The sequence below is a fragment of the Pseudonaja textilis genome, chromosome 6, assembly GCF_049901715.1.
Source record: "Pseudonaja textilis isolate UNSWEBS1 chromosome 6, rPseTex1.2, whole genome shotgun sequence".
In the NCBI taxonomy this organism is placed as follows: domain Eukaryota; kingdom Metazoa; phylum Chordata; class Lepidosauria; order Squamata; family Elapidae; genus Pseudonaja; species Pseudonaja textilis.
Genome location: NC_141995.1, coordinates 4,951,155 through 4,966,483, shown reverse-complemented (window position 1 = coordinate 4,966,483; position 15,329 = coordinate 4,951,155). Strand labels below are relative to the sequence as shown.

The 15,329-nt window shown below is 46.3% G+C and overlaps 1 protein-coding gene across 1 annotated transcript in view; it reads right to left on the bottom strand.

Annotated features, from left to right (window-relative positions):
- Window positions 1–14,951, bottom strand: part of ATP6V1B1 (ATPase H+ transporting V1 subunit B1) — a 35,810-nt gene extending 20,859 nt beyond the window's left edge. The window contains exons 1-2 of the mRNA XM_087935723.1: window positions 14,783–14,951; window positions 543–598 (exon numbers count right to left, since the gene is read on the bottom strand). Of these exons, the coding sequence (XP_087791849.1) occupies window positions 543–598; window positions 14,783–14,891 (165 nt within the window). The 5' untranslated portion in view covers window positions 14,892–14,951. The remainder of the gene's footprint in view (window positions 1–542; window positions 599–14,782) is intronic.
- Between the last annotated feature and the right edge of the window lie 378 nt (window positions 14,952–15,329).

Genomic DNA, 15,329 nt, shown 5'->3' with positions numbered 1-15,329 from the left:
GACCTGTGGACTTCAACTCCCAGAATTCTCCAGCCAGCACAGCTGGCTGGAGAATTCTGGGAGTTGAAATCCACAAGTCTTAAAGTTGCCAAGTTTGGAGACTTTGATTTCTACCATCTACCTATCCTTTCTGTATCTATCTCTTTGTATCATCTCTTTCCTTATCTATCCTGCCTGCCTGCCTGCTCCTCCCCCGTCTCTCTCCTCCCTCCCTCCTTCTCTCTTTTTCCTTCTCATTTTAGATTCCACCACCTCTTTCTTTTTCTGTGCTCCGCTCGCAAATAAACCGTGGAAAATGACCCCGAAACACATCCACCCTTTCTAGTTGGACAGATTTAAAATTGGGCCCTCTTTGGCCACTAGAGGCCGCCCTGTGGCCTGCTGTGCTTGACCACGGCCTTGTGATTTCGGGTTTTCGGCAAAACTCACTTAACAACCGTCTCAATAGCACACCTTTGGGGCTCCATTGTGGTCGTAAGTCGAGGACTACCTGTATTGCACGAGGAGGCGGGAGACGGGGGGGGAAATCGGCCGTCACCTACCTTCACGTTGTCCAGGACTACCAGGGGTCCGTTCACCCCACACACAGTCCGGTACGCTGTGGAGAAAGGCAAGAGAATACAAAACAATAGGGTCAGAAGGGACCTTAGAGCTCTTCTAGTCCAACCCTCGGCTAGAGAAAACCGGAGGGAATTATGGGTCGGCAGAGACAAAATTGTGATGGAAAACAACAACCAGTTCTCAGCTGGAAAAAAAAAAATCTGCATATTGAGTTATTTACAGGCTTCCTGTGTTTGAGTAATTGAGCTTAAAATGGACACCTAGCATCAAAAGCGTCATCACAAAAGCACAACCAAGAACGTTGTTTTGGCACCAACTCAGGAAGCTCAAACTGCCCAAGGAGCTGCTGATCCAGTTCTGCAGAGGAATGATGGAGTCTGTCATCTGCACCTCTATAACTGTCTGGTTTGGTTCTGCAACCCAACAGGACAGACACAGACTTCAGAGGATAATTAGGACTGCAGAAAAAAGAATTGCTATCACCTGCCTTCCATTGAGGACCTGTATCCTGCACGAGTCAAAAAGAGGGCTGTGGAAATACTTACAGATCCCTCACATCCCGAACATAAACTGTTTCAACTCCTTCCCTCAAAACAACACTATAGAGCACTGCACACCAGAACAACTAGACACAAAGGCAGTTTTTTCTCAAACGCCATCACTCTGCTAAACAACTAATTCCCTCAACACTTTACAAAGTCTGCACTACTATTACTATTAATCTTCTCATCACTCCTTATCACCCATCCCCTCCCACTTGTGACTATATGACTGTAACTTTGTCGCTTGTATCCTTAAGATTTATATCGACTGTTTCTTAGTATGATTTGATTGCTTATTCTACCCTATAACTATTATTGTTGTACCTGATGATTCTTGACTCTTGATGAATGTATCTTTTCTTTTATGTACACTGAGAGCATTTGCACCAAGACAAATTCCTTGTGTGTCCAACCATACTTGGCCAATAAAGAATTCTGTTCTGTTCTGTTCTATTCTATTTGGGGGATCTTCTTCTACCTCAGTGCTTAAAACAAGAAAATTGGGGAAAATATTGGGCTTTTTAAAAAAAGCCATCGATAGAAGGCGGCCAATTGTTTTCCTCCTGTCTTTTTTCCATCTTTCCTTCATTCTTCCTTTCTCTAATCTCTTTCGGCAAAGCTTTTCGCTAGCTTGGGAAAGCCACCAGGATGGAAAGAGGCCAGAATGCTACAAACTTGTTTTGTGAAAGGAACAACAAGCTTCACACTAGACTAGCCATCTGTGCAATTTGGAGACTGCAGTGAGGTCAACAGATTGTATCATGTCTTCTATTTTATTGATTGATTGATTGATTGACTAACTGACTAACTGATTGATTAGCCCTTAGACCACGTCAAAGTGCAGAGTTGAGAAACAAATTATTACTAAAATCTGATAAAAGTAATTTAAAATGGAATTGGATAAAATACAATTTAAAATGAAGGTGAAATAAAATACGATTTAAAATGAAATGGGAATAGAATAGAATAGAATAGAACAGAATAGAATAGAATTCTTTATTGGCCAAGTGTGATTGGATACACAAGGAATTTATCTTGGTGAAAATGCTGTCAGTGTACATAAAAAGAAAAGATACATTCATCAAGAGTCAAAAATCATTAGGTCCCACACTTAATGATAGCCATAGGGTACAATAAGCAATCAAATCATACTAGGAAACAGTCAATATAAGTCATAACGAAACAAGTGACAAAGTTACAGTCATACAGTCACAAGTGGGAGGGGATGGATGACAAGGAGTGATGAGAAGATTAATAGTAATAGTAGTACAGACTTTGTAAATAGTTGGACAGTGTTGACGGAATTATTAGTTTAGCAGAATGATGGCATTTGGGAAAAAAACTCCCCCTGTGTCTAGTTGTTCTGGTGTGCACTGCTCTATAGTGTCGTTTTGAGGGTAGTAGTTGGAACAATTTATGTCCAGGATGTGAGGGGTCTGTAGAAATTTTCACAGCCCTCCTGTTGATTCGTGCAGTATACAGTTTTAAATACAGTCTAAAGTGAAATTGGAATAAAATACAATAATTTGAGATAGAGATAAAAATGTGATAAAAATTTTATTTCGGCAACAGCCCTGCAATCTACCCCAATCAGACCCACGTACGCTGATCTCAACCGAACCATTTTGCTCAAGTACTGTGCTGGGTTAAATGTTATTTTCAGATTCTGGCCACACATAAAATACGTGGTTTTGCTATGGGAATCCCAATGGGTCATTCGTTAGGTCTATAGACGGAGGTACCTGCCTCTGACCCTCTTATACAGGCAACCATCAAATAGGATGTAAGCCGGGTCTTCTACCTCTGTCACTCCACAAATGCACTGCAGCATATAGAATGGAATCTCCTACATCTGGCCATTGGGTCAAGCTGTTCGAATCTCGCTCGCATAAATATCTCCCTAGGAAGTTTTGGCAGTTGTAACTTCAAAGAGATGTCTATTTGAAAAGTACGTTTGTATTTTTTTTTAGAATTAGAATAACAGAGTTGGAAGGGACCTTGGAGGTCTTCTAGTCCAACCCCCTGGCTAGGCAGGAAACCCTACCACCACTTCAGACAAATGGTTATTCAACCTCTTCTTAAAAACTTCCAGTGTTGGAGCATTCACAACTTCTGGTGGCAAACTGTTCCACTGATCAATTGTTCTAACTGTCAGGAAATTTCTCCTTCGTTCTAAGTTGCTTCTCTCCTTGATTAGTTTCCAACCATTGTTTCTCGTCCTCTCTTCTGGTGTTTTGGAGAATAGCTTGACTCCCTCTTCTTTGGGGCAGCCCCTGAGATATTGGAAGACTGCTATCACGTCACCCCTATAGTCCTTCTTTTCATTAGACTAGCCCAAATCCTGCAACCGTTCTTCATATGTTTTAGCCTCCAGTCCCCTAATCCTTTTGGTTCCTCTTCTCTGCACTCTTTCTAGAGTCACCACATCTTTTTTATATTGTAGCGATGACCAACACTGAATGCAGTATTCCAAGTGTGGCCTTACCAAGGCCTTATAAAGTGGTACTAACACTTTACGTGAACTGTTGATGCAGCCTAGAACCGTGTTGGCTTTTTTGGCAAGCTGCTGCACAGTGCTCAGCTCACGTCTTCTATTTACGTTCTTCTTGGGATCCAGTTTTGCTCACCATGTTATAAAAAAGATGTTGAGACTCTAGAAAAAGTACAGAGAAGAGCAACCAGGATGATGAGGGGACTGGAGACTAAAACATACGATGAATGGTTGCAGGAACTGGGCCTGGCTAGTCCAGGGAAGAGAAGGACCAGGGGAAACAGGAGAGCATCTTCAAATATTTGAGGGGCTGCCACAGAGAGGAGGAAGGGGTCAGGATATTTTTTAAAGTGCCTGAAGGCCAGACAAGGAACAATGGACGGAAACTGAGCAAGGAGAGATTCAACCTGGAAATAAGGAGGAACTTTCTGACAGGGAGAACAATCAACTAATGGAAGAGAAGTGGCCTTTGGAAGCTGTGGGAGCTTCATCACTCGAGACTTTCAAGAAGAGACTGGACTGCTATTTGTCAGAAATGGTGTAGGGTCTCCTGCTTGGGCGGGGGGTTGGACTAGATGTCCTACAAGGTCCCTTCCAACTCTGATCATCTGTTATCTGTTATCTTCCACCAACATCTCAGAAGGTTTTGCTTCTTGTTCTTTGCAACCAGCTGTTGAGCTGGCTTCCCTTCTGCTAAAATAGACAATCTTCCATGGTTTCCACCGGGTTTAACCTTCCGGCTTTCTTCGGCTTAGCGAGTATCCCCATCCGAAGGTCGTAGGGCAAACGCTCCATAGGTAGCCTTCTGCGGCTTCCCCAAGAGGCCTTCCTTCACGGGCCACCTCCTCCTCTCCCCTCCCTCCAGCCTGGTTCCCATCAACTCCATGAGGCCTGACATCCACAGCCACCATTTCTGTAAAGGTTGTGACCTGCCCAGTAAGCTCCACCAAGCCTGGCCTCCTCGGCAGACACATCTGTGCTGTGGGGGCCTCTCTAGAGGGCAGAGGGCAGGAAGACCAGGCCTCCTCTGCTGTCCTAAATACTCAGCGTCTGGTTTGTGTTCCTGCAGCGCCTGGAAGAGCGATTTCTCTCGATGTCCCCGTTGCAAAAATAAAATAAAAAAATAAAATAAAGCAGCCATGTTCTAACACCAGGGCCATCCTCTTCGGGGAAGCCACCAGAGATCCACCAAGTTTCTTCTCCAGGTCTAACCCAACTGGTCACCTTCTCAGGCTTTCCTTCTCAGGCCACCGCTCGCTCGCTCCCTTGCTTCCTCCGTTTGGCCAAAGGGACTCAAGTATAATTAAGGCTCGGATTAGCATTCCTGCTCCCCCCCCAAACGCCCAGGTGGGCACACAGCTGCGCTGGGAATTTTGGAGACATCATTCGCCTTGACAGCCAAGTGAGACTGGGTGAAAGGTTGCCTTCGCACCGTTGCAAAATGTCCTGGCTGGGGTTTTGCTGGACCCTCGGTGGAGAAGAAGCCCAGCCATGATGGAAAGTAGGTAGAGGGCCTTGGACCATCCTAAAGAGCTCAAGGGGCCAAAGCCCAAAGCCCTGAGAGTAGATAGAGGGGTGCAAAGCCCTAGGAATCGGTGGCCGGCCAGATCCAAAGATGCAAGTTCAGAGATATCCTGTCACCTGGGAGATATTTCCTTTCCTTCCTTTCCTTCCTTTCCTTCCTTCCTGGTGATAGGTAGGTAGGTCCATAGATGTGGATGGACAGATAGATAGACAATAGTGATAATGATGGATGGATGGATGGATGGATGGATAGATAGAAAGAGGAGATTCACTAAGATAGATAGGATAGATAGATAGATAGATAGATAGATAGATAGATAGATAGATAGATAGATAAATAGATAGATAGATAGATAGATAGATAGATAGATAGATAGATAGATAGATAGATAGATAGATATGGATGGGCTGATAGATAGATGATAGTAATAGATAATGATGGATTGGTGGATAGATAGAAAAATGAGACAGTTAGATTCACTTAAATAGATAAATAGATGATAGATGGATGATAGATAGACAGAGAGAGAGAGAGAGAGAGAGATAGGAGAGAGGGGTGATAGAGATGATAAAGAGATTAAGTGAGAGATTTACAAGGAGCTAAGAAATGGTGAATAATCAAAGAAAATAAGTGTATTAATATGAAACTTGATAAGATTGTCAACTGTACTGAATATGAAGAATATTGTCATATTTGTTTCAAAATGCAAGGCACTCTGGTGCCATACTGTTCACACAATGATATGTTTATAGAAAACAAGAAAAAATAAAAAAATATATACAAGAAAGAAAGAAAGGAAGGAAGGAAGAAAGAAAGAGCTAGAGAGCTTAAGAGCTTGAGAGATAGACATAAAAGAGAAATAGATGAGAGGCTGGGGCGGGGGTATGACAAAATGATATAACGTTGATGAAAATAGTCTACAAGAAGGAAGCAAACTGGATGGGCTTCCAAGCCTGTCAATTTAGTTCTACTTTCCTAACGTTGGAATAAGGTATATATATTTCCTCTCCTATAGGAGGAAGGGGCATCGACATTTCTGCCTCCTTGGGAGAGACCCCCTCCCTGCATTTGTTGAAGTTTGGGGTCGTTGCTACCTTGGTGTCTTGAAGGGACCTGTGAATGTTTGCCTGACATTCAGGGAAAGTGGCCATTTTGCTGGCACGCGAGCTGCAGGCAAACTTACCTTACTGGGCATGTGCGCGTCTCAAAGTTAATTTTCGGCTGGTTGGAGGCCTTTTCGGCCTCCCAAAGGCTGGAGGAAGGCTTCTGCAGGCTTTGCAGGCTGAAAACTGGCCCTGTTTTGTCACTTCCTGTTTTTCCGAAAATACCAGAAGTGACGAAACGGGACTAGTTTTCAGCCTGCAAAGCCTGCAGAAGATTTCCTTAAGCCTTTGAGAGGCCGAAAAAGGCCTCAAACCCACTGAAAATCAGTTGTGAGATGCAGTGCAGGTAAGGGGGTGGATGGGGATTGTGTACTACGCATGCGTAGGAGACATGGGGGGACGTGCATTGCCTTCTGGGTGCTGGCACGCAAGTGTGAGCATGCAAGCGCATGCGCAATTTTTGGCACAGGAGCCCAAAATGGTTAGCCACCACTGCTATAGAGGAAGAGAAGAGGTCCCAGGTGGAGGGGCCTTCCTGCTCAGCCACCCCTTTGTCACTGTCTGGGTCCCTCCATCACTCAAGGATGTCACCACTGCCCTGGCCAACTCCAGCTCCAATGATCAGCTGGCTCCAAACCAGCTCACTCCAACAATCGTGGGTCCACTCACCCACCCCTGCACTGTACTCACCCATATCGGCTCAGCTGATTCGCGCAGGAGAACAGATTGCTGCGGCTCAGCTGTGTTACTTCCCCGAAGTAACATCGAAGGAAAGCAACTTTGAAAGCTGTGCACGTGCGCGCAGCACACATCTGGCGCGCGCAAAGCACACGATTAGTAAACCATTTGTTACATTGGCGGTACCCCACCCCTGTCCTTGAGGGAGGGGGGGGCTGGGTTTTTTGAGCAATGCCCCTTGCAGTAGCCAAGTTAAGGCATCACCTGGGCTTCGGTCTGAAGGGTGTAAAGCAACAGCCCTTGCAGGGCAGGTGAGGAAGTCGGAGGCTGAATTCCAGGAAAATGACCATCATCGTCATCATCTATCATCTTCTTCCATCATCTTCATCATCCTTCTCCAGCCTGATCTTCATGCATCATCCTCCGTTTTCATCATCATATCATCTTCCATCATCCATCTCCTCATCCATCACTCCTCATCTTGCATCATCATTATTATCTCCTCATTTTCTCCATCTCATCATCATCTTCCATCATCATCTTCCATCTTCATCTTCATGCATTTCATCTTCCTCCATCCTCGCATCCTCATCCTCATCTTCATCCATCATCTTCCATCTTCATCTTCATGCTTTCATCTTCCTCATCGTCATCCTCATCCTCATCTTCATCCATCATCCATCTTCATCCTCATCATCATCCAACCATCATCTCCCTCCATCTTCATGCATCATCCATTATTATCCTCCTCATTTTCCTCCATCCTCATCATCCTCATCCTCATCTTCATCCATCATCTTCCTCCATCTTCATCTTCATGCATTTTCATCTTCCTCCATCCTCATCATCCTCATCCTCATCTTCCTCCATCATCTTCCTCCATCTTCATCTTCATGCATTTTCATCTTCCTCCATCCTCGTCATCCCCATCCATCCTCTTCCTCCCTCTTCATCTTCATGCATCCTCATCTCCCTCCATTCTCATCATCCTCATCCATCCTCTTCATCTTCACACCTCATCCATGATCACCATCATTTTCCATCCTCATCCATCTTCACCATCTCTCCTCCTCCTCCTCCTCCTCCTCCTCCTGGAGCTGCAAGGGGTCAAGGGGAGTCAGGCCGAGACCCCCAGAGAGCCGCCATTCAGATCATCCAAGGACCTCTGGGAGAAAAATGGGGCTTTTATCGCTCCACAGTGGGTGGTCAGGGGAGGGGCACTTTGGCCAGGTGGAGGGAACGGAGGAAGTGCTGGATGACAGCAAGTTTTTTTTTGTGGGGGAGGGGGGCACAGAGGACAAGGGATTGTGTGTGTGTGTGTGTGAAAGAGAGGGTCTTTGAACCTGGCCCCCTCCTCCTCCTCCTCCTCCCTCAAATCTCCGTTCCTGCCATCCGCAGCCCGAATTAACCATTGTGTGCTCTCGTGGGGTGAGGGGAGGGGGGAAGGGGGGCGGCCAGGAGCAGAGGAAATTGACCCAGCTGACAAAGAGGACAACCAGCTTGAAGGACCCTCACTCACTAATTGCTTCCCCTCCACCAGCCCCCTCCCCCTCCCCTTCCTGGCCTCCACCTCTGTTGGGTGGGGTCCCACTACCCCGACGGCCAAGGGCTCCTCTGCAATGGCCGTCCTTGGCTCCTGGCAGCGTCTTCAATCGGGCCGAAAGAGCCAGAAGGGATTGGCCCACCCACCCATCCACCACTCTTTTCTTTTTCTCTTTCTTTCTCTCTTCTTCTTTCTTTCCTTTTCCCACTCTTTTCTTTCTCAGTCTCTTTCTCTCTTTCCTTCTCTTTCTTTCTCTTTTTCTGTTTCTTTCTTTCCTTCTCCTTCTCTTTCTTCCCCCCTCTCTATTTCTTTCTCTTACTTTTTTTCTTTTTGTCTCTTTCTGTTTCTTTCCTTCTCTTTCTCCTTCTTTCCCACCCTCTGTCTCGTCTTTCTCTTCCTTTCTTTCTCTTTTTGTCTTTCTTTCTCTCTCTCTCTTTCGCTCTTTCTCTTTCCCTCCCTCCCTCTCTTTCTTTCTCTTACTTTCTTTCTGTTTTGTCTTTCTCTTTCTCTCTCTCTCTCTTTTTCGTTCTTACTTTCTCTTTTTCTCTGTCTCTCTCTCTTACTTACTTTCTCTCTCTCTTTCTCTTTCCCCCCCCTCTTTCTTTTACTTTCTTTCTTTTTCTCTTACTTTCTCTCTCTTTTTCATCTCTTTCTTTCTGTCTCTTACTTTCTCTTTCTCTTACTTTCTCTTTTTGTTTCTTTCTTTTTCTTTCTCTCTTTGTCTCTCTCTTACTTTCTTTCTCTCTCTCTCTCTCTTTCTTTCTTACTTTCTTCTCTCTCTCTTCTCTCTCTCTCTCTCTTCCTTCCTTCCTTCCTTCCTTCCTTACTTTCTTTCTTTTCTTTCTTCTTTCTTTCTTTCTCTCTCTCTCTCTCTCTTTCTTTCTTACTTTCTTTCTCTCTCTTTCTCTCTCTCCTTCCTTCCTTCCTTCCTTCCTTCCTTCCTTCCTTCCTTCCTTCCTTCCTTCTTTCTTTCTTTCTTTCTTTCTTTCTTTCTTTCTTTCTTTCTTTCTTTCTTTCTTTCTTTCTTTCTTTCTTTCTTTCTCTCCTTCTCTTTCAGAAAACCTCCAAGAGAATGTGTACACCTGCAATCCTCCAGGCTTATGACTGACAGATTCCTCGCCTGAATTTCAAACCCAGCCTTTTCTTTAAATGGAACCCAGTTGGGTGTCTCCAATCTCAGTCAACGCTACCTCTAGCCTCCTTCACGGCATATAGAAGGAAGGAACCTGGGATGACTCAACCCGCGAGATCTACCCCTCAGCCAGAAGAGAGAGGGAAAAAATATATCCTTCCCCCCTTTCCCAATTTCACCTAATTGTACTTCCTCAGAGCTTTTCTTCCTCCAGATCATAAATGTTTCTGACAGTCGCACATTCTCAAGATCCAGCTGAAAAGCCACCCAGGTTATGGCATCTTGCCAGCATGGCCTGAATTCCGAATTCTTTCCAAATCCTCTGGCTATTTGTGGATGAAATCATTACAGACAGCCGAGAGCCCGTAGGGGGGCCACTGCGCATAGCTCAGTTCCAGCTGCAAGTGGTCAAGGGGGCTGGGAGCCATGGGAGCTGGAGTCCAATCCTTCCACAGAGGGCATGTAGGCATACCTATCTATTTATTTATTTATTTGATTTGTTAATAACCTAGAAGGCAATAGGTATAAGTATAAACATGAGTAAGAATACAGGAAATAGGTACGAATAAATGGGGACAATAGGACAGAGACGGTAGGCACGATGGTGTACTTCTGCACACTCCTTACAGACTTCTTAGGAATGGGGTGAGGTCAATAGTCAGGGGTGGGATTCTACCAGTTCCCACCTATCCGCTAGAACCGGTTGTTAACATTCTAAGCAGTTTGGAGAACCGGTTGTTAGAAGAAATTCCTGGGCTAATCCTGTAAGGAAGGCAGGAAGGAAACATTCCGGTGTTGCTTACAGAAACTGCCTCTCCGTTAACCCTTATTATATTCTTGGCAGGACTAGACTTCCTGTCTCAGGAACGTTTCCGGAGTTCTTTTCCCCTCCTTTACTGGTGCTTTGCTTGTGTGGAGTGACCATTCAAAGTTACAATGGCCCTGAAAAAAGTGACTTATGACCGTTTTTCACACTTACGACTGTTGCAGCATCCCCACAATCGTGAGAGGCCAGGCGAGGAGATGCTTGCCTCGATGCGAGTGATATTGAGTTGGCCACGCCCAGCCAATAACATGGCCACCGAGCCACGCCCTACAACTAAGCCACACCCACAGAACCGGTTCTTAAAAAAATTGAATCCCACCCCTGTCAATAATGGATTGTTTGATATTTCCAGCTTGTACAGAGGTCTCCAACTTGAAGACTTGTCCTGCCTTCAGATGCTTTGGAGAACAAATTGTCCCTCCGCCTCTTCCTTCTGGCAGCTCCACCCCCTCCAATATTGGAAGACTTGCTATCATGTCCCCTCCTCCCCTTAGTCCTTCTTTTCATTAAACCAGAACATACCCAATTCCTGCAACTGGTCTTCGTATGTTTTAGCCTCCAGTCTCAATCCATCAATCAATCATTCACTCAGCTGGAAGGGACTTTCCAGTCTTCAGTGTCCTCGTAACTGTCAACTCATAAAATATTCCTATGGTCTTTTTAGAGTTGCCAACAGAAAGGGAAGGGAGGGGGAAAGGGGTTTGAAAGAGCAGTGTGTCAGCTTGGAAACCGAAAGTGCATTCCATAAATAGTTTTTCAAAGATGGTAACTAGGTGACTGAAGTTTCTGGCGTGCAAAATTCTAACTGGAGAGCATGATTGATGACTCTTGGCTATGGATGTGTCCCATTGGGGAATATGGATTATGATACAACCAGGGGGTGGGGGAAAACCAGGGTCAAGGGTGACAATGAATGATGTGTCCCAGAGTCGGCTACACCCAGGCAGTGCCGGACATGTTAACTCCCAATAAATCCTTTTGAAGTTTTGGAAGTTTGGCTCAAGACCAGAGGTGGTATTCACCTGGTTCTGACCAGTTCTGGAGAACCAGTAATGGAAATTTGGAGTAGTTTGGAGAACTGGCCAGGAACACCTCTGACTGGGCCCACCAACCCCATCTCTTTTGTGCCTCCCATTGAGTCCCAGACGATCGGCTGGATCTTCTTTTGTTGCCCTGCACAGGAGAATGGAGCTGGAAAGCAGGCCAGTGGAGTGGGGAGCAGAGTTTTTTTGACCAGTTCTGGAGAACCGGTAGTGGAAATTTTGAATAGTTCGAAGAACCAGCCAATCCCACCTCTGACTGGCCCCACCAACCCCCTCTATTCTCTGCTTTCTGAGTCCCAGCTGATCGGCTGGGTCTTCTTCGGTTGCCCTGCATAGGACAACGGAGCTGGAAAGCAGGTTAGTGGGGTGGGGAGGGAAGGGGGATTTTGCAGTAACCTTCCCCTGTCACACCCACCAAGCCATGCCTACAGCTGTGATCAGTCTCAATCAGAATACAGCTGGAAGCAGAGGTGGGTATTCAGCTGGTTCTGACCAGTTCTGGAGAACCGGTAGTGGAAATTTTGAGTAGTTCGGAGTGCCGGCAAATCCTACCTCTGACTAGAGATCTTACGCTCTCCTTCCCCTGCTATACCCACAGAACCAATAGTAAAAACATTTGAATCCCATCCCTGCTGGAGACTTATGATTTAATGCCAGAAATCCTGCCGGAATCCGGACAGTAACTTTTTCAACGGTCACTGAATGAACTATGGTAAGCCAAGGACGAGATGTAGCCTTATAAAGATCCTCATTCCCTGGTGACCCTGATGGCCACCGTCCAGGCTAAACCAATTATCCATGTTTATGCTCGTTAGGAATCCTGGATTGCTAGAAAAATAAACCACTACCCCACCCTCCACCTCCCGGTGTTGGAAGAAATATCCTTCTGGGTTCAGTTCCAAGTGGGGGAAAAAGACACTGGTAACATGGAGGCTGTTAAGAAAGATGGTTTAATGGTGGCTAATCGCAGGACCACATGGCTTGAAGCTCCAAAGGGAAAAGGATGGATGAGAAGAGAAGGTCAAGAAGGGCTGAGATGCTGAGAGTACCTGGGTTTTATAACCTTGGCTGGGATTTGAATTGGAGCTTGTATTCTGATTGGTTGTCAGACTCCCATGAGGCCGTGCACATGGGGCAACTCTGTAGGCTGTCCTGAGTTCCAGGCTTGGTTGAGCCATGCTGGATGATGATGCACTGAAAGGGTTTTGGGCAATTGCTATAGCTTTACCTGGAGATCTTTGTTATGTAGAATACTCTGGACCAGGTCTTAATGGCTCACCCATTAACAAAGGTGTGGGGAGGTGACCTTCTGTTTCTGAGGTGAGTTTCTGCTTCTAAGTTTCTACTCTTTTTAGGGGAAATATTCTGCCTTTTTCATATTTCCTAGGATATTTCATTTTTCTAGGAGAGGGGTGGGTTTTAACTTCCTACACCGGCTTGGCAACAATCTCTGCTCATCCAGACAAACACAAACTTTTCCGATGGTCCCTATCGGGGCCCACTTTTCCACCCCACCCCCCCAGACCCACCCCACCCCCACTCCCACCATTCCCGCCCAGGCAACCTGCCTATTGTGCGATGTGTCACTTGTCAAACACATCGCCCGGCCAAGGCAAGCGGGGCTGGTGAAAAGCACAGCGGGTGGCTGCACTATGCCACTAATTAGGGGCAGCGGCAAAGGGTTCCCATACACACCTGCAGAGTCACGTGGGAGTACAGAGGGACAGAGAGGGAGGGGGTCGCGGCCCCGACCGAGGGATGAACCGGACAGGGAGGGTTTTTGCAAAAAGCGAAGGCTTTTGCAGGCAGCGTTTGAGGCTGTGTTTTTCAAACTTGGCAGCTCGAAGGGATGAAGACTTCAGCTCCCAGAATTCCCCAGCTAGCATGCTTTAAGTTGTGTGGACTTCAACCCCCATGATTCCCCAGCCAGCTTAAGATGGGTGGACTTCAACCCAACTAGCCACATGTTTGAGACTTAACCCCAGCATTCCCAGCAGTGCTTGGTTTAAGATGGGTGGACTTCAACTCCCAGAATTGACCTCAGCTGACATGTTTTGAGACTTCAACTCCCAGCATTCCCAGCCAGCATGGCTTAGGTTGTGTGGACTTCAACTCCCAGAATTCCTCAGCCAACATGTTTTGAGACTTCAACTCCCAGAATTCCCCAGCCAGCATGCTTTAAGATGGGTGGACTTCAACTCCCAGAATTCCTCAGCCAACATGTTTTGAGAGGTGTGGATTTCAACCCCCACAATTCCCCAGCCAGCATGCTTTAAGATGGGTGGACTTCAACTCCCAGAATTCCTCAGCCAACATGTTTTGAGACTTCAACTCCCAGAATTCCCCAGCCAGCATGGCTTAGGTTGTGTGGACTTCAATCCCCAGAATTCCCCAGCCAGCATGTTTTGAGAGGTGTGGACTTCAACTCCCAGAATCCCCTAGCCGGCATGCTTTGAGATGCTTTGAGCAACCAAAAGGTGGAAAAATAAAAATAAAAACCCAACCCAGCCTTCCTTCCTCCCAATCCGAGACTCCGCTCTTTGCTGTTGTGTCAGTTAATAACAAAACCCAGCGAGACTTTGCAGTCACTCAAGCCAGCTGGTTCTTGCTTGAGCTGTTAGATCCCGGCTGCGGGACCCATTCAAGGTCACGGGGAATCTCTGGTAAGGGATCCGGTGGCGAGGAAGCTTAAGGAAACTGGGAGGCATTTTAGCAAGGAGGTCATGTCATTGAGTGCAGAGATCTCCAACCTGGGCAACTTTAAGACTTGTGGACCCAGAATTCCCGCTTTTTTCTAGCTTACCAAGAAGTAGGCTGTGGTCTACTCTGTCAACCTGTCTTGCCACAGTTGGGAAACGAATCCCTGCCGTCGTTAAGCAACACAATTGTTCCACGAATCCTGCTTCCCCCTTGGCATGGCTTTGTCAGAAAGTCAGCAAGGAACACTGCTCTCCTGTCTCCCCTGGTCCTTCTCTTCATTAGACCAGCCAGGCCCAGTTCCTGTAACCGTTCTTCATATGTTTTAGTCTCCAGGGCCCATGCTTCTCAGTGAGCAGAGATAATAATAAGACCCATAATCCAACAACCTCTGGAAAAATCGCCTTTGCCCACTCTAGGAAATTCGCAGCTGGTAGGAAATTCACCAGGGGAACCAGAAAGCAAACTCCATCTTGCAAAGGGTTTTAGCCTTGCTAAATACCACGCAGATTTGAAACTCATCTCTGTTCTCTCACTCAAGGGAACAAACTTTCTTTCAACTAGAAACAGTGCCTTAAAATATGAGAGCATTCACTACCATTGTATTGTTCCCTCTCACCCCCCCCCCAAAATACACTCACTCAGCCTGGGATGGGTGTTGTAGTTGCGTGTCACAGCTTGAAAATGTTCCTTGACCCCATCTGGAGCTCCTGGCAAACCCCGGATTCCGACATCCACCTTGGTAGCCATGGTCCTTAAAATAATAATAAGAATAATAATAACGCTGGTTTGCAAGAAAGCAAGCCAAGCGTCCGGCAGTTTGCAGGGTTTTATACCGTATCCAGAGGCTGCTAGGAGCAGCTCTGACCAGCCCTGGGGTGTGTAGCTTTTGCACACAGCAAAAAAATTCTGTTTGCTGTAAACTTGGAGGCAGCTGCAAAGCCGGTCAGCAGGTTAGAAAGTTCCTGCCTCGCCTGTGCTGTGCAGGTTTGTCCCAACAAGGCTGCGATTTTCTCTTGGCTATGAACTTACGTCGGCCTTGGCTTCCTGCCCTTATTTTCCTGCCGTGCAAACGCGTTTCGGAAATCGGGGGGAGAGGGGGTTTCTTTTTGCCTGGTTTTGCAAAAAAAAAAAAAAACCCTTGACCAAGGAGATTCTTTGAGGAAGGCATGAAAGCAATCAGAGATG